At 40.2% G+C, this 20,559-nt stretch overlaps 3 protein-coding genes across 5 annotated transcripts; 2 read left to right on the forward strand and 1 right to left on the reverse strand.

Moving 5' to 3' along the window:
- Positions 1–230: 230 nt before the first annotated feature.
- Positions 231–4,437, reverse strand: rwdd2b (RWD domain containing 2B). Its single transcript, XM_037124923.1, has 4 exons — positions 3,898–4,437; positions 3,717–3,784; positions 2,182–2,550; positions 231–2,083 (listed from the first exon to the last, which is right to left on the reverse strand). Exons 1-4 carry the CDS (start codon positions 4,108–4,110, stop codon positions 1,831–1,833), a joined length of 903 nt encoding a protein of 300 aa, XP_036980818.1. The 5' UTR covers positions 4,111–4,437; the 3' UTR covers positions 231–1,830.
- A 54-nt stretch (positions 4,438–4,491) lies between these two features.
- On the forward strand, positions 4,492–10,176 carry usp16 (ubiquitin specific peptidase 16). Its single transcript, XM_037124891.1, has 18 exons — positions 4,492–4,739; positions 4,933–4,999; positions 5,103–5,299; positions 5,398–5,501; positions 5,605–5,717; positions 5,802–6,040; positions 6,133–6,228; positions 6,342–6,472; positions 6,565–6,652; positions 7,161–7,242; positions 7,373–7,464; positions 7,546–7,599; positions 7,703–7,870; positions 8,007–8,691; positions 8,929–9,023; positions 9,228–9,314; positions 9,421–9,565; positions 9,655–10,176. The coding sequence occupies exons 2-18, from the start codon at positions 4,939–4,941 to the stop codon at positions 9,774–9,776; spliced, it is 2,559 nt and encodes an 852-aa protein (XP_036980786.1). The 5' UTR covers positions 4,492–4,739; positions 4,933–4,938; the 3' UTR covers positions 9,777–10,176.
- A 36-nt stretch (positions 10,177–10,212) lies between these two features.
- Positions 10,213–15,526, forward strand: LOC119034140 (transcription regulator protein BACH1-like). Of its 3 annotated transcripts, none has more exons than XR_005079481.1 (6): positions 10,213–10,363; positions 11,463–11,720; positions 12,375–13,541; positions 13,625–13,831; positions 13,941–14,083; positions 14,334–14,475. XR_005079481.1 is itself a non-coding variant. In XM_037124902.1 (5 exons), exons 2-5 carry the CDS (start codon positions 11,481–11,483, stop codon positions 14,718–14,720), a joined length of 2,001 nt encoding a protein of 666 aa, XP_036980797.1. In that variant the 5' UTR covers positions 10,213–10,363; positions 11,463–11,480; the 3' UTR covers positions 14,721–15,526. The 3 variants fall into 3 exon arrangements, 1 of the variants encoding a protein (XP_036980797.1); XR_005079482.1 differs by having other exon boundaries at positions 13,941–14,070; positions 14,334–14,472; XM_037124902.1 differs by lacking the exon at positions 13,941–14,083 and having other exon boundaries at positions 14,334–15,526.
- Positions 15,527–20,559: the final 5,033 nt, after the last annotated feature.

Here is a 20,559-nt window from a genome sequence, read left to right on the forward strand (position 1 = left end):
AGTATCTACTCTGTGAGGGCAAAGCAAAGACCCGTAAAATCAGGAAGAACAGAACAGAGCAGAAGCGACACCAGGACCACCAGCTGACCAAGATTCCCGGGGACAAAAGAGGGACTGGGATTCAAATCAGGATGAGCAGCCTCCTCATGGCCTCTCTTGATCTAGTATCTGTTGGTAATTCTAGGAAACATGTCTTAAAAAGCCAAAACTTTGTTAAAGAGAAGCAGAAATTAGACAAGACTGTGGTTTATTTTCCAGCTTTTACAAAGAGAGTCCACAACACGGCTTGTGTCTTGCTTTTGGGGAATGCACAAGGCCACAGTAAAAACCTTTTAACCTCATAAACTTATTATAATACTTTGATCTGCATGGTTGATTCATGAAAGTTACATATTTTTCGACAAAGCACATTATTCATATTTGATCCAAATAGCAGTTTAAATTGTTCTGGGCCAAATCATTATTATACAATTGCTTCATTATTTTCTTAGGCAGCTCTTCTGGGATCCAGGTTATGTATTCTATTAGGTCTAAATATTTTAACATCCAGAAATAACAGGTTACATTTAAGGATGCCATGCTGTCTTTTTGAATGTCGATTATATAATGCTGCCATCTGCTGGGCAATGTAGACAGAGCAAGTTTGCAAGTAACTTCACTCTGGTGCCTGTAACCACTGAACAATTGGCTTTGGCTTGTTCTTAAGGTTGTGTGTACTTGCAATTTCTCTTCATCAAATAACTCTATATATTGATTTGGAGTTCATTAGGTACAATATGTTGATTTTCATTTGTTCCATCAGTTAATGTTTAACAAAGCCTGAACACTGAAATGCTCACTCAGGGTTCAAACTCCTTAAAAAGGAGATAAACTCCAGTGGCATTTCTACAGCATTAGAATACATACAGTACATTGTGTAATGGTATGAACTGATTACAGACTTCCATAGATAAAGTGTACATATGGAGTGCACTGTGCTAATGTAATCATTTATAAAATATTTATGAAAAAAAATACATTTGTTGTGATCGCCTTGACACTGAACCCCAAAGGAACAAAATCCATATAAAAATCTATACAAATGTTTTTTCTTTTGATTTCCATATCAGTCTTGGGAGTTTCTAAAAATGCGATTCATGTTCAATAGGAGTATGTTTTAATTGCAAGAGTGTGATCCACAATTATGCACAATTTATCTAAGCGCTAATCATTCAAATAAAATTGTCGAGAGACTTTCTGCGGTTGTGTTATCTATAATTCATAAGAGGAAAATCAACAGATTTCATAAACAGATATCTAGCATATTGTTGACTATGTTGTCCAATTATTAATGTGGTATCAGACTTGAAAATCCTATAATAGCCTGGCTGTAATACACAGTGGTGCCATTTGAGGAAAGAAACACCTAGGGCAAGGTGTGATCTGTGGCACATGCAGGATTATTAAACTTGCAAATACAACTGGGGTCCTTGAGAAAACTCTCAGAAAAACACAGTTTTGATACTCCTTTTGGAAAAATATGCCCATTAGCTAAAAGAGTGATAACTCTGTTTCACATAGTGCACAAATGTTTTTTTTCTGCCTTTTATTCCAATGAGGTCTCGAGTGTGACAGCTGCGAAAAATCCATAAAAAGTGGTTCATTTATCAGTTTATCAGCATGAGACGATATGCTCAGTCCATTTATGTGTTTGGTTGTATGACAAAGAAAAGCTTTCACACCACTGAATGTATTTCCATTTCTAAGTTGGCACTTATTTTCAGGAGAAGTGATGTCAATGACAAGTCACTAGTCAAGCAGCCATGTATATTTATTCTCGAGGTCTGACCACTACCTCCCTTCAATGCCAAAATATATCTGAAAGATGTCACAACAGCCTTTCTCATTTAAAAACTGGTAGAGCTGCCCAAGGTCCATGTGATTACCTCTGTTCCCATGGGGGTCAAACATAGCCTCTTCAAAGCCTGTGAATTTGCGCAGGGAGTCGATACTTTCAGCGGTCCCGCTGTCCTCGCCCTGATGATCAAGGGGAATATCCTCTCTATGGCGAATCATGATCTTCTTCCATGTCAGAACCTTCACTCTGTGAAATGGGAAAAAGTTTAGAAAATAATAAACCTGGCACCTCAGCAGGCTTATGGCTGTGACATCAGCTGCTAAAAATAACAACACTCAAGATACCTGGACCAGAACTCTTCGCAGGCGGACTGAGGACCTTCCACGCACACAATACCAGGCTTCCCAGGCATGCTGAATCCTGACAGGCCCAGCTCCTTGGACCACTCCAAGATGTTTTTCCTTTTCACCTTGTTGTAGATGTGGTGACTGTAAATCCACAGTCGGCTGAACACTTCCTGTGTCCGTGGAGTAGCAGACTCTTTCTTAGGAGTCGGTGTTGCTGATAAGCTCTTATTAATGAAGAGCTGCAGGTTGTCTTTCACCCAGTCCACAGCAGAGAGCACACACACTTCCCCCTGGCAGTTTTCCGCGAGGTATGCATTGAGATCTGAGTGGAGCTGTGTCTGCTGGGCCCTGCTGAGACCAGCACACCTACGGCACAAATAAAACATGCAGTAAGAAGGATTCAGAGAAGATTCAAGGCCTTTGGACCTAGAAGTTTCAACCCCTGGGAACAAAAACTTCTAAAGGAAATCTTCAAGAGGCTTATTTGCACTGTGACATTGCATAAAATATCAGGAACAGATCTTAAGGAGGTTGATAGGATTATTCATATGACTGTCTACTCCTGAGACAATGTTTACTGAAAGCAAATTACAAGGTGTTTGTGCTTAATTGCTGTTAAAGTACTTTGCTTTATCACATATACATAATATTTTTCAATACTATATCTCTATGCACAATTGCTTCTATGAGTTTACGAATCTTTATAATGAAAATTAGCTTTTAGCTGTGATTCCCACTACTCATCAACAGACATATAGCAAATTATATGCCAGCCGCATTCAACCACGCAGATTTCTTCACTTAAAATAAGGCCATAACTGCAGAATATATCTTCTTACTTCCTGCCACAGTCACATAACTCAATTTAATCTGTGTAATAAGATGTCTGTCGCTTGTATTGTAAGATGTCAAATTGCAGGACGCGATTTGACGTTTCATTACAGGCTCCTATTAACACATGACCTCCAAATGGAGAAGCCTGCACACACAACACAGATGGGCTGCTACCATCTTTGAGTATGCACATCTTCATATACAGTCTGTGCTGGTCATCATAATATTGGGTCACACGAACATGTTGATTTTTTGCAAGGAGAGCTCCAACAATTAGAAGATTCACCGATTAGCTGATCAAAAGAAAAGTAGTTGCCAACTATTCTGATAACCAATTAATCTTTTAACTCCTTTTTAAAGCAAAAATGTCAAACAGTTGCTGTTTCCAGCTTCTCCAGTTTGATTTGCTGCTTTTCTCTGGGTTTTGGACTGCTGGTTAGGAAAAAGAAGTCATTTGAAGTTGTCTACTTTCAGCACTGGGTAATTGTGATGAGCATTTTTCACAGCTTACAGACTGAACGATTATTTGATAAATGGTGAAAACAATCGATAGTTGCAGCCCATTTGCGATGTTCTGTTTTCAACAATCTTAACAATTATGTGAAGAGATTATAATTATTTTACAGCAAGTAACTTGGTTATTCAAGCTCTTGTCTCTTATCACCTTTACCACACATCAGAAGTGGACAATGGCTTACCGGACTGTCACTTCTGGTAACACACTGGGATATTCAGATGGATAGGCACAGGATAGAATGACATCTGTCTGAGTGGAGCGAAGAAAAAAATGAGAGAAGACAGGAAAAATAACAAAAATGTTATGTTTATGGACACATTTAAATCACACTGACATACTGTGACAGTCGGTTATTCGGGTACCATGTCTATGCTTGCAGTGTCCAGCTTCTGTTTGATGAGAAACTGAGGTCTGGAGGCTGGAGGGCTGTCTGCTGAGTCTGAGCCCTCCACATACTCCCTGAGCTCAGCTAGTGCCAGCTGGTCTGTCATCTCCAGCTCCTCCTGGGTGGGAAACATGCTGGACAGCAGCTCCATTTCTGCAAGCTGAGACTCTGCCCACTCCAAGTAAGACATGCTGATGAAGGCGAAAGATCTTCAATACTGTTCTACATTAAAAACAAAAAATAAAATAAAAAAAATACTTGTTTTCAAACAGCTCTCTGTCTCCACGTTTAGTGATACTGTCGCTTTAAATTAACGTTGTGCCACATGTCATTATTCACAACTCTGCTAACAAATGACATGTTTGTTTACCAGGAGACAAATTTAACTCGCTTGTTGTCAAACGTGTAACATTAATTGAATCTGTTTAAATAACATGCAAAGTCTATATAGAACAAGCAAGCTAGTTCAACCGAGCGTCTGTGGAAGCTAGCTAGTCATCGAGCTTTGTTTCCACTCGGACTCCTTCAAGCGACGCACACAGGAAACACACGTACCGACTAGCAGAAACAGCGACACCATCACATTTTGTTCCTCTGTTGTCTGCATGTGTCAGCTGGGATTTTTCTGCCAAATCAGCGGAGTGGTTGTTTTTTTGTGGGGAGAACTGGAAACTTTGTGGGACAATTTTTGTTACATTAAATATTTTATTTAACGGCTGTAAATCGTAAACAAAGTGAACTATGTGCGGATTCGTGAAGTCATCCACTCAAAGTAAACGAAACTGAAAACTGTGAAAGGTTCAGGCTCCGTTTAATACAGTAAGTTGACTGGACCATGAGGATGGTCGTGAATTTAAACGTTACATTCATTGTTTCTTGCTTCTAACACTGAACATACTGGCACTAAATCGTGTGAAGCTGAATTATAATCCCATGTAGCCATTAGCCAAAGCTAACGACACTTCAGAGGACTGCTGTCTGATTTTCATTCATCTCCTGTGCGGAACATCAGGTGAAAATGGGGAAGAAACGGGGGAAGGAGAAGAGCTCTAGAGAGGAAGATGACATTGACCTGACAGGTAAAGAATGTATCATCATTTTCATGGCCTGTGTGATGACCTGGGGAAGGCCTAGAGAGAGATTCTCATTGTGTGTTTTACTTCTATCTTTTCTTCTTCACAGGTCCATCCTGCAGACATATTAAGAAGGGAACAGACCAAACTCTACTAAAGAAACTCTCTGTGAAATCTGATCTGACGTGTTGCCAGGATTGTAAGCATGAAGAAAATAAAGAAAATACCAGCACTACCCTGCAACAGGAGTCTGAGGAGGAACAAGAAACAGCAGCTGTATGGATGTGCTTGAAATGCGGCCATAGAGTGAGTGTATTCAACCCACTGATCGTTTAGAATTTGAAAGTGTATGAAATGACTTGATGCTAAATGTCCAGATGTGTTTTTCTGTGTATTTCTACCAGGGATGTGGACGAACCTCTGAGAATCAGCATGCCATCAAACATTACGAGACTCCGCGGTCAGATCCACATTGCCTGGTGATCAGTTTGGACAACTGGAGTGTGTGGTGAGTACGAGTGTGTTGCTGTGGTGTGTTGATTTCACTGTGGTGTGTTAATAACAATGATTAATTAATTATTCCCTTATTCCATATGTTTCCCAATCTCCAGGTGTTACTTATGTGATGATGAAGTCCAGTACTCGAAAACAGGACAGCTGTCCCAGCTGGTGACCAACCTGCAAAAAGAAACCTCTGCAGATCCCATAAACAGGCCGCAGAAAAGTAGGTTCAGGATCAGTGTGGGTTTTTTTGTAAGGTTTGTTGGAATTACATGTGTTTATAACTACGTTCTGTTTGGCTGTTCAGGAGTGAAAGAGGAAGACAACTCGGTGGAAGTTGAGCAAAAGACAGAGACCGTGAAAGCAGAGGAAAGGGAAGACAAGGAGAACAAAGAAAACATCCAAAAGGCCCATCCAAAGAAAAATGTCAAGAAAGAGACGGTTGGGAAATCACAAAAAAACGGCACATCTGAAGACAGCGGTGGCGTTTTAGTGAAAGGGCTGAGCAACCTAGGAAACACTTGTTTCTTTAATGCAGTTATTCAGGTAAGACTGTGCGTAATAGGGATCGGAGCATTAAGATGAGAGATTTCCTAAATCGTTGAGTTATTATTAACTGCTTTCATTGTCTTTTCCAGAATCTCTCACAAACACAGCTCTTAAGACAGACTCTCAACAAAGTGACAGAAGAGAAAATGAGTCTTGACGTTCAACCTGTTGCCTCCTCAGAACTGGTGTGTTGCCATTATTTCTTAGATATTTTCTTGAAGCTGTAAAAATGCTACGGTTTTTCCTACCAAAAATGCACCGTTTATTACTTAAAAACTTGTTTTTATTATGATTTCAGGAGCCTATTAACGTACATTTAGACCAGCCTGGATCCCTGACTTTGGCTATGTGTCAACTACTGAACGAGATCCAGGAATCCAAGAAGGGTGTGGTAACACCACGGGAGTTGTTCACACAAGTTTGTAAAAAGTGAGAGCCAGGAGTTCAAGTTCAACTAACCATTAATATGTGCGTGAAGTATACTCCCAAGCATATTTCATTGTCTTGTCTCCTTTCTGCAGAGCTGCCAGGTTCAAAGGATTTCAGCAGCAAGATAGTCAGGAGCTGCTGCGCTATCTTCTGGATGGGATGCGAGCTGAGGAGATCAAAGTATGTGTTCAGTTTGAATAAATGTCTGTATACACATTGGTGAAAGTTTTGCACTTGAAATGGAAACTGTAGCTCTACAAGTGGCTAATGTTGCATGGAACACTATTTTATTGACACCAGAGCAGCCAGCTGATATGCACTGAACTGTGCACTTAGATTCTGTGTTTCCAGCCCACTGGCACCAAGTCAGCTTCTAAATTTATTCGCAGATCGAGGAACATGTTATGTGTGAAATGCAAAGAATTGTGGCGAAATAGCTCTTTTTTTTAATGACCTCTGAGATGTTGCTTTCCCAGAAAGCTACTCTGATAGGGTTGTCAGTTTTCACAGAGCAGAGGTTTTACAACAATGCAATCAGAGTGTAAAGAGGCTAAAATTATTGAGATACTGGGAAAGGGTTGTCCATCTTATATTTGATATAAAATGATTAGACTATATAAGATATCCTGCGTATTGTTCACAAAAGGTTATTTTCATCATCATCTCAAGATTGTGTTTGTCTCTACAGAGAGTAAGCTCAGGGATCACTGAGGCATTGAAAGAATCTAGAAAAGGCACAGATGGAGAGCAGCTGAAAACACTAGTCAAAGGTAAGGAATTTTGCTACATTTTGTCATGTCATGTGAGCAAGAAAAACCATGTTGGCTCTTATTATAGTTTACAATCTAAGCACACCTATAAGTTAAATGTGGCCATCTGACAATGAAGTTCTGATTTCAGAGTATGAGAAAAATGGATTCCCGAAAAACTTTGTCGACTACGTTTTTGGTGGGGAAATGACCAGCACTATAATGTGTCAGCAGTGTAAAACGGTACGTGTTGTTGGCAAACTTTGAAGACGCCTGATGGTTTTGAGTTAATGTCGAGCTAAGTGGCCTCTACTTTGCTTACAGGTGTCTGTAGTCACTGAGATGTTTTTGGATCTTTCCCTTCCTGTTGCTGATGAGGTAAAACCCCTACTAGTGTTTTTTTAACAGTAAGTTGGAACGTTAAATGCTCATCATTTATTTGTCTCACATGCATATGCCGCCTTGTGACCACATCTTACAGGCATACAGAAAGAAGAACCAGAAAAAAGCTATTCAGACCACCTCTGATTCGAGCCCAGGTGGCAGAGTCAGCCCCGCTTTGACAAATGGAAATGATGACATTCCCACTGCAGGTGGCAGCAAGTACCAGCAGAAGAAGGCAAAGAAGCAGGCGAAGAAGCAGGCAAAGGTGCCAAACTAAAATTATACAGTGGAATTTAATTACATTTTTATTTTTCCATTAATTTATCCTTTGATGGATGGGTGTTGAATTACTGTGCAGAATAAATGAAATGGCGTGCATTGTTTCCTTTCTTGGCCAATAGCATCAAAAGAGGCAGCAGAAGTTTGAGGGCAGAGTCACTTTGGACAGTCTCACATCTCCAAACCAGACAGAGAGCAAGCAGACAGATCCTACTGCAGATGCAAATGATGGGGAAAATGCTGACAATGACATGCATGAGGAAGCTTCACTGAGTGAAGGAAATCCTGCACAAACCAGTGTGTCTGAGCAGGACCAGAAGAACCCAGACACAGTCCAGGATGAGAACGAAAAAGAGGAGGACGACGATTCAGTTACTGACTGCAACGCATCAACCACGTCACCGGTCAGCAACCGTTTCACTGTCTTATCGGAGGAGCAGCACTCAAAGGACAGCATCATAGACGATGACAAAACATCTGACATGGATCAGGAAGAAGAGGAAGACACACAGCTGGTGAGTGACATGGAGAAAGTAACCCTGGATGACACTTTCATAGAAGACTCTGATGCCACAGAACAAGTCATGGAGAGTGAAGATGAGCCCCTGGAGGCTAAAGAGTACACTGTAGTAAATCAGGATCCAGAGCTGGCCTTCCACACAATGGCAACCAGAACCGCCCCTGAGAAACAAGAGTGTTCAGTGCAGTCATGCCTTTTCCAGTTCACAGAAGTGGAAACCCTGACGCAGAACAACAGCCTGCTCTGTGTCACATGTACTAAACGGCAGCCAAAAGACAAAGCTGGAGGTATGAGGAACTTCTCTCCGTAATCATATTTGACCTGTTGTTGTTGATATTGTACAACTCAAACATGTTTGGGGATGCTGTACTAAACAGGATCATCAATCCAGTAATTCTAACAGGGCAGGAAGCCAATAACATTGTGTATCATTGGTCTTTTTCCTCATGATATGCTGTGTCTTTTGGTCCAAGCTTTTTTCACTTAGGGGCTCAATTAAATGTGTCTTTTCATGCTTTGTTTAGGATCCAAGAAGAATGTCTACACTGATGCCTTGAAGCAAATGCTGATCTCCTCTCCCCCACCGGTGCTTACACTTCATTTGAAGAGATTTCAACAGGTAAGACGGTTCAAGAGAATTTCAGCATTTTTACACTTCAGATCCCGTCAGTCAGCCAAGCAGTTTTTATTTACTCAGCTGTGAACCAGCTACTTAAAGAGCAAGACATGTTCTGTTTTGATTACGTTTTGTCTTTTGTAATGCACTGAAACATTTCCTTGTAAATCATTTCAATGATATCACTTTGTTTTTTGTTTCCTCTAGAATGGATACAGCATTTGTAAGGTGAACAGACATGTCCAATTCCCCTTGATACTGGATCTAGCTCCCTTTTGTGGTGTTAAATGCAAGGTAAATACTGGGATTAACAGCTTTTATTAAATATTATAAGATTACTTGTACATATGTCATTGGTATGTTATAGTCTGAGTACTAACCAGAAGTTGTTTCCAAACAGAACGAGGCAGGAGATACTCAGATTTTGTACAATTTGTACGGTATCGTGGAGCACAGTGGAACAATGAGGTCGGGTCATTACACAGCCTATGTGAAAGTACGACCCGAGGGCCCTAAACCCTCATCCAACGGAATTGCAGTGCAAGGTAGGTGTTCCCAGCCATGCCAGTGAAAAGAAATCATAATTTGGTCTTTATATTTGACGGATGTCCAGTAACTCATCGTTGTCTCTCAGGAGATGCAGAGCCACCCAGAGGATCCTGGTACCATATCAGCGACACAAGCGTTCAGCCCGTCAGTGAGAGTAAAGTCCAGAGTTGCCAAGCCTACCTCCTCTTCTATGAAAGAATCCTCTAATCAAACCAGGACTCACTACTCAGGAAACCCACACAAACCAACCTGCTGCTGCTTCAGCGCCACAGTATATATGGGATCTCAAAGAGTTGACCCAACTTGGCTCGTTTTGACAGTGACTCAAACTGGCCTGTGGTGAAATGATATGATAATGATATGATATGATTATACGGAAGGGACATTTGAGAGTGTCGACATATTTGTTACATTGGTGTCACGCAGTGTTTCAGAACAGCTGTGTTCAAGTCACTGAACAGATTGTGTTATTAGATTTGTACACATAACAAAAAAAACAACAACAAATTAATCAGGACAAATCGAAGTTGATGAAATCAAAATTTGTAAAAGAAATATTTATATGTTTATTTTTTATCATGTCATGTAATGAAATGCTTCACAATGGGAAAAAGTTTCTCCTGTCTTCTTGTGTGCTGGATTTCTCTTTCACTGCGCATGCGCAGTAAGTGCTGACACAGCTTCTGGTCCAACTTGTCACATGACGAGGGGAAAGTCTGGCTCCGGATGGCCAGAAACGTCTTCTTTCTACTCTAAATTTTACCAATGGCAGAGTTATCAAGCTGACATGGCAGGTCAGTGAACATTAGGCCGTTTAAAATGACTTTTAAAAACAGTATAGTCATTGTTTTTGAAGGTTGGAGTTTTTAAGGCAAAAACAGGAAGAAACGGTCGCTCGATGTGTAGTAACGGCTAGCGGTCTGGCCTAGCTTAAATCCTTTCCGTTTTAACATTATTGACCATTATGTAACATGTCGATTAAAACGTTGTCAGTCATTGGTATCGTAAAGTTCTTGTCCTTGTTTTCGATGTGTTTCGTTACGCCTCCGTCAGGCCCAGCTGGGTAACGTTAACTTGGCGTATCATGAATCAGCATTTTAAACTTGCCCAAGAGTATAAACATTAACTAACCAGGTAAATGTGTCCTCGCTGTAGCTTCATTAGTACGATACTGATCATCATTTATCGTAGTCTACAGCGGTGACATATGTCAGCCACACCATCGGTATTTCTCTTCTGCTTAAGTTAGGAGCAAGTGGACGTCGTCCCAAAAGTGGAGACCCCACAATAAATGATCTGTAATGATAATCAGTTATTCTAATGTTATTATGTATATAAATGATTAAAATGTATTGTGTGCGTTTAGCTAACTCTAAAGTTGTCATTTATCGCCTGTGTAGCGAAAAGGCACACTCAATTTTTTTGCAGAAGGACAGGTCATTTGACTGTCCGGTGACCTTATCTGCAGCCCAGAACAATAGTTGAGGTGAAAAGACAGTAAAACGAATGAACTTGAAGCGGTTTTATAAAATCATGAAGCTCCCTTTTTGTGTTGTGAGTATTTCAGTAATGCCAAGAAGATGTCAGATGGCACATTTGAGATGTTAATTTGTCCTTAGAGCAAATGTCCCGTTTCAGACTACCAACAATCAAAAACCTGAAGATATTTAGTTTACTGTCATAGAGTAAAGATAACCAGAGAGTGCTCACATTTGAGAGGCAGGTGCCCATGAATGTTTGACATGCTTGCTTTAAGAAAAAATAATGAATTATCAGGCTTGTTATCAGTTAATTTTCAGTCAGTTGACTAATCAAAGTGGTCTAACTGCATTGTGATTATGAAGTTTTTTTTTTTAAATTTTTTAAATCTTTATTTCTCCCTCCATCTCACAGGCTGAGCTTGTAATAACCATGTCGCGCCACGCTCCTCGCTCGTCAGTGTTCACCTTTCAGTCTGCAGTGCACAGTGCTCATGTTCTCCAGTGTCTAAATGAGCAGAGGCAGCAAGACATCCTGTGTGATGTGACGGTGGTGGTGGGGAACAGAAGTTTTCGGGCACATTGCTCTGTCTTGGCTTCCTGCAGCGACTACTTTCACAGCCGGGTTACCAGTGTGACCACACAGAATCCCATCATCACCCTGTCAGATGAGGTCAGTGTCCTGCTGTTCAACTGAAGTGGTTTGAAAAGAAAAACCGACACTGCATATTATTTGAATTGTGCTTTAATGTATTGTTAGTTACAGCGCTCTCACCAATAAAATGGTTACAACAAAAAAATAGTTACCAGTGTATGACCCTGTTGATTTCAGTTGCTCTATTTCAAATATGTGAGTGAACAAAGTTGGAAATATGGCACCTATGTACTTGATCACTGTTATCAGGATATCAATACATTTAGACACAGAAATCGAAAATAATCACATAATTAATAATTCACTTTGGGCTTCTTAAAAGACAGAAACTTAACATTGATGTCTTTATTTTTTACGAGATGTATTTAGCTTGCTGTGCATTTGTAAATCACGAGGTCTGTGATTATAATGCATGTGTCAGCCCTGCGGACTGCAATGTAGCATTCTGCTATTTGGAGCTTTGTTCATTTTCGATGACAGTGTTAGTTCACACTCAGCTTTATATTTTACTATGTCATATATTTCAATAGCAGTTTTATGAAAATGTCCTGTAGCTCTGACCTCGTTCCTTTATTAGATGGTCACCTTTCTATTATGGTCACGATGTCGTGATTTAAAACGGTGTGATTTTTGTTGTACCATAACAAATTGTTATATTTCTTTTCCCTACAGGTGACCGCTGAGGGTTTTGAACCTTTGCTTCAATTTGCCTACACATCAAAGCTGCCATTCACCAAAGAAAACATTCATGCCATTCACAGCAGTGCTGAGTTTTTGGGATTTCATAACTTGGAGTCAGCTTGCTTTGATTTTCTCATCCCAAAGTTTTCTGAGGGCAAAAGAACCTCACAGGAGGTCAGGCGTAGAGCCTGTTGTCGGAGCCGGGATGCCAGTGCCAGCTTTGGCTCCAGTATAGAGAGCAGCCAACCAAAATCATTTGAGTCACACAGCTCAGTGCTTTCAAGAGGTGATGAACAAAGAGACTTCCCATCACAGTGTCCCCAGCCCTCACAGGGTCCGACAGACAGCAGGGAAGAACACTTCTGTTTGGAGAACTGCGGCCCACAAATGGCCCCCTTATCTCTGGAGTTATCTGCAAATGGTGTGTGTCCCATGTTGTCTTTGTCATGCCCAGACTCCAACAAAGCAGATCATCCCTCGCAGTTCTGCGAAAGAGACATTTTAGAGATGGGAGATGTGTGTAATCAGAGTGAGTTGAGTTTGGCAGACTGTGGCTTACCCTGTGAGCTGTCAACCCCAGGGGATATGAATCCGCCAGAAGTCATTGATCCAGCCAGTGGCGATGTTAAACAGACTGTAGAGACACTTGGTGCTGAAACAAACTGTAACCCCCGTTCGTGTCCACTCAACACATCAGGAGCTGGAGACTGCAGTGAGTTATTAAATGAGACTGAGGTTGGCCTTGAACAAAGGATGGCAGGTGATCTCTCAGACCCTACACTAACTGCCCTAAGCCACGAAGAGGGATTTGGGGAGAGGAGCAGCGTGGAGAGAGAGGTGGCTGAACATCTGGCAAAGGGATTTTGGCCTGATCTATGCCCATCTCAGGCTCAACCCCTCCCCCTGGATCCCATGGACCAAAACAATCTGGCAAAAGCATCAGACTTTCATTGGCTGAAGCAGCTGGACCTGAGTTCCAGTGTAGGAGACTGTCCCTTCCTCAAGGACCTTGACGCAGGTGATGACCCGGCACCACGCACTGACAGCCTGTCCCAGTCAGAGAAGAGCCCCTACATGTCTTCCTCGCTCAACTCTGGGGAAGACTCAGATCTGGACACAGATGGAGACACTGAGGCCAATAACAAAAGGGCCGCAGAGGTAATTGTAATTCGCAGATGATGTTTGGTTATTGACAGTTTAAGATGCTAGGTAAAATAAATCCTCAACTGTGTCGTCTACAGATTCAGCTCCCATTCCCAGTGGACCAGATCGCCACACTGAGCCGGAGTGCCTTCCAGCAGCTCCTGAGACACCATCACCTGACCCAAGATCAGCTGGAGTTTGTCCACGACGTCCGCCGACGAAGTAAAAACCGTGATGCCGCACAGCGCTGCCGTAAGAGAAAACTAGACAGCATACAGCAACTAGAATGTGAAATCAAAAGATTGGTAAGTTGTCTTTACTTATCTGGTATTCTTAACATGCTGTCAAAACGTAAGATTTAATTTAGTGTCTTTCCTGAACTATAAATTCATATTGACTTTTACTGTCATCTAGTGGCGACCAATATGCAGTGCAGCAATGCAAGTACTTTTGTTCTCCTGAACAAGTTCCCAGCACAGCCCTCACCCGTCCCATCACCGCTTGTCCATTTGACATAAGAAAACAAAAGTGTTTTCTACCAAAGGTCATTATGCTAGGTATATTACATTTAGCTGACAATACAACTGCACTCTGCACTTAACTGCATGAAGCTGACAATACTACTTTTGTAGGAATTTGAATTCAAGCTTTTGGTATGAAAAGGAAGCTTTTTAACAGAGAAAAAAAATGAGGACTTATGACTAAATATTTACAGAGCTTCACTGAGTGACATTTCTACAGTAAAGTTTTTGTCCAAAAAAAGGCTTATACCCTGAAAAGACCTCCTTACTGTCTTTCTCTGAACAGAAATCTGAGAAAGAACGGCTGCTGCAGGAGCAAACTGAGCTGGAGCATAACCTGGAGGAGACACGGCAGAGTCTGGGCGGGTTATGTAAGAGTGTCAACATCGAGTCGGGCTCTGATCAGGACCACTTGCAACTTCTTGCCAAGCTCTCCTCATCAGACTTGTCCTTCTCTTCCACTAGCTTTGTGGGTAAAGATGAGGAAGCACAGATTTCTATTGAAATGGTAAGTTCTTCTTCAGAGTGTGACCCAAGCAAGTCACATACAGGCTCGGTTCAAACTGCTACGCCAGAGGCCGGTACACAAACAGAGGAGGCTGGTTCTCCACAGAGTTGCCCTGATTCTGCATCTCTGCTCAATTCCTGTCTGGATGTAAACAATGTACTGTAATCCCCTTTTGGGATAAATATGCTTTCCTGTGTATTTCACTGAATGACTTTCTGGCTGATATCTGTATGTTAAACTGACATAGACGTATGTCAGAATTCCTTCGCTGTATTTCTAATATGCATTTCACTGTAGTAAACACAGAATCCAGGATTCATCATTTTAAAGGTGCAGACAATTTTCAGGTAATTCTTAAAATCTTTCCATTTGTAAATTATGAGGACGCTTCTTAAAATTGAGTTTGTTTTTCTCAGGGAAACTCATAACCCGACTGTGTTTTGATGGCCAAAATTATTCTCACTGCACACCCACCCCACAATAAGGTTTTCCTTTCATTTTAGGCTTATTTGTCTCTCATTATATTCTTCACACATACTGTATTATTTCATTATGCTGTTTCTTTGATTAAATATGCACAGCACTAACATAACTTTTAACTTTAACAGTAGATAATGAGGTATTATTACAGCTAACACAAGTTCTCAACAGCATAATTTGAATGCCAGTGAATAGTTGGAATGTATGTTTGAGACGGACTGGAATGGTTCCAGCATGTCTGAAAGTGTTACAGGGGAACATAAGAAGTTATGTTATTTGCTGCAAAACGTGCCTTATGCAGTAGTCTAGTATGAATAGAGACAGATAAAGGCAATCTTTGTATATTCTTGTCTCATGCACTGTTGCACATTAACCCAGAGCCCATTTTGATGGCATTCTCTCATACGTTTAGGTCTGTCTTCATGTTGAGTATTTTTTTATTAAATGCTTTCAGCGATTACAGATTTAAATAAACAACTTTTTGTTACCAATTCAGTGTTTTATTTCAACTAGCAATAAGTATGAATATCTCCTCCCATTGATGCCACACAGTGCCACAGTTTGGCCAGTAGATGGAAGCACAACTCTATTTACCTTGCAAACTATGCTGACCCTTGACCATCAAGAACAACATGATATAGTATACGTTTTTCCTTGGACATCAACATTTAAAGTTGCAGAATTGACAAACTTGAAACAGCCTGGAGTACTCAGTCAACATTAATAGACACAGTCCAACCAAAATGACATTTATGAATAAAGTAGGTACTGAGTTCTTGAACGAGGAAGAGGAAGTATGGATTTAGACAACTAAGAGTACAAGTACATGCTGTTACTTCTGTTAGTAGTAGTAACTGTTGAACCTGAACAGCTGTCTATGGATTTAAAAGATCTTCTTAAAATTGGAATTAATTGGGGTTGAAATTAAAGGAAGATTCAGATGAGGCTGATAAATGACCTAAGCTATGTGAGAGTGTAGGTACCCAGAGGCTCTGCAGACAGGAAATTAGAAAAAAGTATGTGATAGCCATCCCGGTAACCCTGCTGTGCAAAATAGATGTAGGACAGAGGCTCTCTCGGCGAAATCACATACGCCATGTTCCAGACTTGTAAATCAGTGAAGTATAAAATACAAAGTTTAATTCTTTGCATTTCTTAAATTGTAAAGCATTGTATTTGTCATTTAAACAAACTGTGCAGCCTCACATGCTGCTTTCACATTAATGTCATGAAACACTTATTTTAGTCACAAAGGTACACATTGATGTTTAGTAGGATGCAGACTGGGCAAAAGAAAAGCCATTCAGTCAACTATAAACCAGTTCTAGTCATATAAAAAAAAAGAAGAGTAAGTAACCTGAGCTTTTATATTGCCCAAACATGATGTAATTGCAGTTGTAACATTCACTGCCTTTATTTTGACTAATGCAGCAGATATTCCTCACTTGTAAAATTAGATGTTGCAGATACCGACAGGTGGCGCAGGTTACACTGGCTGGTTGTCATACATAGGAAAATGTAACACAAAGTAAAGTTAAAATAAATCACCGATACAAGAAACAAGCTACTGATGCTCACATCTGACAAAGAAGACTCTGCTTTAGCGACTAACATGGCACGTGTTGGGCTGCTTTCCAAAGATGTTTTAATGTCAGCTGTTGTGAAACAATCTGTATCATCCTCATTGGCTTTAAAAGTAGTCATTCTGTTTGGTGTTTCCTAATATCATTTTGACCCTAACTGCAACCTAGTTCTCATATGGACTTTGCACTGTTTTAAGTATATCGGTGCACATGTCATCTCAGGTGAAAGCATAAGACAGACCAAGTTAATTACAAACAAGAAAAACAAGATTTTTGTACACAGTTAAATTTCGTCTGTAATGGATAGCACCAAAACATAATAAAATCTATGGGCTTTGATCATCTGTTGGATGGGCCATGTCAGCCAACTAGGATAAGGATTTGTTAGGGTTCACAGAGCCATAATGTGAACTGCCACTGGTCTGACTACTCCAACTTATTTCAGAGCGGTGAGGATCTTGTATTGTACTCGATCAAACAAAATAGTTTTAAACAGAACAACCATTCATGGGAGGCCCTTAGAAAATGAAGAAGCTATTTTGAGAATGGTGTTGTTTGTCTTCTGATATGAATTGTTACATCCCTCAGTGGCAGACTGGCCTTATTGTCTTGTGTTCTTCCAAATAGCTACTGCATCACTTGGGGACAATGAAAGAAAAAGCAATCTCATCGTGTTTTCTTGAGAACAATCCTCAAGGTTAAAGGGGTAATAACATCAGAAACCCTGAAGCGACTAATAAAAGTCATACCTATCTTTGAGAAGTGAACTAACGCTGTCGGTGTCTGTTCCCAGTGACACACAAAGCTGCAAATCCAAACTCAACAAGTGGTGTTGCATCTAAAAGTCAAAAGGATTAGATGATAATGCCACAGAGATAAGATATCATCCCCCTGTGCTGCCATGACACATATGTAGAAAATCCTCAAGTTGATGTTTGTCAAAGCTGGCATCACCTACAAATACCAAAGCATTATATCAGTTGGACCCATTTCTAAACTTCCTTCTCAAAAATTAGGATTCTTCCCCAGTCTTTTATGCACAGTTTGGATTTTGGAGCATTGTAGCACAGAAAACTAAGATGATCCTCTTTTGCTAGCTACACAGGAAGAGAAACTTGATTTGAGAAGGAAGCAGCTGTGCAGCATGGCAAGGTCAGAGGCCCATAATCCGCGGCCTCATTCATGCGAGATTAAAAACCTGCTCTGAGTTCTGATTAAGAACGCAGGGTTAGAAGATTAAAGACCAGCAAACAAAATGAAAGCAGTTTAAGCCCAATCCTGGAATTCATCAGAATACCAAAACCTTAAACTGTCATTACAACGTGAGATTAATGCAAAGCCCCCTTGAACTCTGTCTCTGTCTTGATATATCTTCTGTGTCAGAGCCTATATTTCCTTTTTCACCAAAAATCTGAATGATTTCTCACTTCGTCATGTGTCATTTCACTCTGTCTCCCCTTCTTGGGTTTCTTTCTCTCATTGAAATTTGTATTTTTTTAATCATGATGAAACAATGGCAGTATGAATTGTCAATAAAATAACCCTTTATTTAATTTTTTTCCTGTTATCTTTTGTAACATAACACATGGTTTTATTTTATTCAAAAGGTTTATGCTCCTGTTATGTCCTTTCTCACATCGATTCCGGTCATTATCCCCTGACAGACAGACTCCACAGTACTTAGGTAGCAAGGATTAAGAAACAGGAGGCCAGGGGAAAACAAGGATTAGAAATTAAAACATCTGGCAGGGAATATATATGCTAATAAAACTGACAAACGCTATTGAGTGGACTAGCTGAATGGACTTTTCCTGCAGACTAACACTATTCTTCAAGTGGATGCCACAGATACAAATATTATCTAGTAGGTCAAGCAGCAACGGTTACAAGACTGTGGTTCCTGAGATAACTTTTCAATATCCACTTTAAATTTGAGACAAACTCATGTTGTCCAGAGAAGCACACAATCCAGTGGTTAGAACATCAGATCAACGTAAACCAAAAATCCTTGATATGACAATATTAGTCTTCACCTCAGTAAACATCAGATGATAGACTGATATGTGAATTACCTTTCAAATTCTGACTTGTTTTCTGTAGAACATCATATGTTACATTAATACAAACAGTGGCACTGCAGTGACTCCTGTCATTGACCCCTGAATGCGCAACTAAGGAATGGAAATCCATATAGTTTAGGGCTTTTCTTTAGCAGGGGTCAAAATCTTAGAGAAAGACCAACATAGACACAATACTTGTGTAATCAATCACAGCATAAGGTCCATGACCTTCTTGCAACACAACATAATCATCTTATAAGCTGTTGAGCTACTGTATCCTAACTGATTACACGCTGCAGTTGCTATGAACTTCGTTTTGGGGGTAGCGCTGCGAAGGGGGCTGTATCCCATTGACAGGATTATATAAATGAGGACCATAATACTGTAATCTCCCAGAGAAATGAGAGAAGCCAGGGGACATGACGACCCCAGCTAGCTAGCACCCTGGTCTACAACCGTCAGATTGACAAACAGCTGGTTGTACAGTGACAGATTACATTCACACTCGTTTTCTTGTCCTATTAGTCCTCACTGTGTTGCATTTGTAACGCTAGAAGCAGTGAAGTGCTTTTCAGAACTTGATCTGTCGAAGAAGTCATAACAGTATCAGAGAACGGCTACATAACCAGCCATGGGGAAATTGTCAGAATTTATCAGCGTCAACAGCCGACTGGAAAAGCAAGAATGATGTTTGCAATCCTGCCAAGTACATTGGTTTTTAATTAACTTTGCTGTTAGAGTTGTGTGAGTCAGAATCAGCGGAGTCTCTTATTTTTTTGGGTTTTGCAGCTTAGCAGTGCAGAAAAAAATCCCCAAAGTTTGAAGAAAGCCATCATTATTCAAATGAAGCCACAGAAAGAATCTTCCAGTGTTTGTCCATATTATAACTGGCAGCTGGACAGCAAGAATATCCCTCGAAGTTACTGATTCTGTTTAGTGCAAAACCAATGAGATCTGCAACAAAATGTCGTCATTGTCAAATGTAGTCAAAAGATGACCAGATAACTTCAGTTCGGTTGAAACACTTGTGCTGGTGGTTGAAAGTGCTGCACTAGGACTTTAAACTACAAATAGGCATTTTAACAAGGATACAGGATTTATATGTATTAATAAATCTGTATTAGTAAATAGAACAACATTAAAATCAAATGAATTAAAATTTAATTACCCTTGATAGGTGCAAGTCAATTTCTTTCAGTAAGTGTTTTGTATGGCAAAGAAACACACTTTGTAATCCTGCCTTGCCCTCAGAATGTGTCTCTTCATTGTCCTGTGACACTTAAAAAAATAAATACCCAGGTCCAAGGAATTAACTGTAAAAGGGAGAGATGTTGCCTAATATAGAATCAAAATGTGGTTTCAAAGAGGAAAAACACCTGTCGGGTCAGAATCATTTGACTTAGATACTTCTTGACCTCACCACTTCACAGCAGAGGTGAAGTTGATTGTAATCTTCCGTCATCTTTCTCCTGATTTTTCCTTAATTTACACTTCAATCGTTCAAATCTGCACCAGATGAGTCCCAATTTCATGTCAAGATGTCTTGTATGTGTCTGCTTTTGTTGTTCGTGGTCAGTTTATACGTGATATATGTGATCGGAACCGAGCCCAGGCATTAAAAATAACTATATAAAAATAGAAGTATCTTCACTGATGGTCTCGTTTGCTGTAACAGGTCATTTATAATCATCAGCGGCATCAAGAAACTTTTTCAGGAACACTTATAAGTTCCTCATAGTCACTTTAAATCTTACACTCAATTGTAGTTGGAACACTTTAACCCGAATTTAAGAATATTAAAATCTGTTGTCCATTAATACAAATGAGCTGATAAAGACTGCAATGTTATAATGTGCTTACTGGTGATATTTTGCTAACAGC

The sequence above is a fragment of the Acanthopagrus latus genome, chromosome 2 (genome assembly GCF_904848185.1).
Source record: "Acanthopagrus latus isolate v.2019 chromosome 2, fAcaLat1.1, whole genome shotgun sequence".
NCBI lineage: Eukaryota > Metazoa > Chordata > Actinopteri > Spariformes > Sparidae > Acanthopagrus > Acanthopagrus latus.

Excerpts from the sequence above, each read along its gene's own strand:
- rwdd2b (XM_037124923.1), bottom strand. The coding sequence starts at position 4,110 with ATGTCTTACTTGGAGTGGGCAGAGTCTCAGCTTGCAGAAATGGAGCTG. Across the intron at positions 2,551-3,716 it reads TTACCAGAAGTGACAGTCCG|GTGTGCTGGTCTCAGCAGGG; the intron begins GTAAGCCATTGT and ends TTTGTGCCGTAG. Across the intron at positions 2,084-2,181 it reads TGCGAAGAGTTCTGGTCCAG|AGTGAAGGTTCTGACATGGA; the intron begins GTATCTTGAGTG and ends CCCATTTCACAG.
- LOC119034140 (XM_037124902.1), top strand. The coding sequence starts at position 11,481 with ATGTCGCGCCACGCTCCTCGCTCGTCAGTGTTCACCTTTCAGTCTGCA. Across the intron at positions 13,542-13,624 it reads ATAACAAAAGGGCCGCAGAG|ATTCAGCTCCCATTCCCAGT; the intron begins GTAATTGTAATT and ends TGTCGTCTACAG. Across the intron at positions 13,832-14,333 it reads AATGTGAAATCAAAAGATTG|AAATCTGAGAAAGAACGGCT; the intron begins GTAAGTTGTCTT and ends TTCTCTGAACAG.
- usp16 (XM_037124891.1), top strand. The coding sequence starts at position 4,939 with ATGGGGAAGAAACGGGGGAAGGAGAAGAGCTCTAGAGAGGAAGATGAC. Across the intron at positions 6,229-6,341 it reads CTGTTGCCTCCTCAGAACTG|GAGCCTATTAACGTACATTT; the intron begins GTGTGTTGCCAT and ends TTATGATTTCAG. Across the intron at positions 6,653-7,160 it reads TGCGAGCTGAGGAGATCAAA|AGAGTAAGCTCAGGGATCAC; the intron begins GTATGTGTTCAG and ends TTGTCTCTACAG.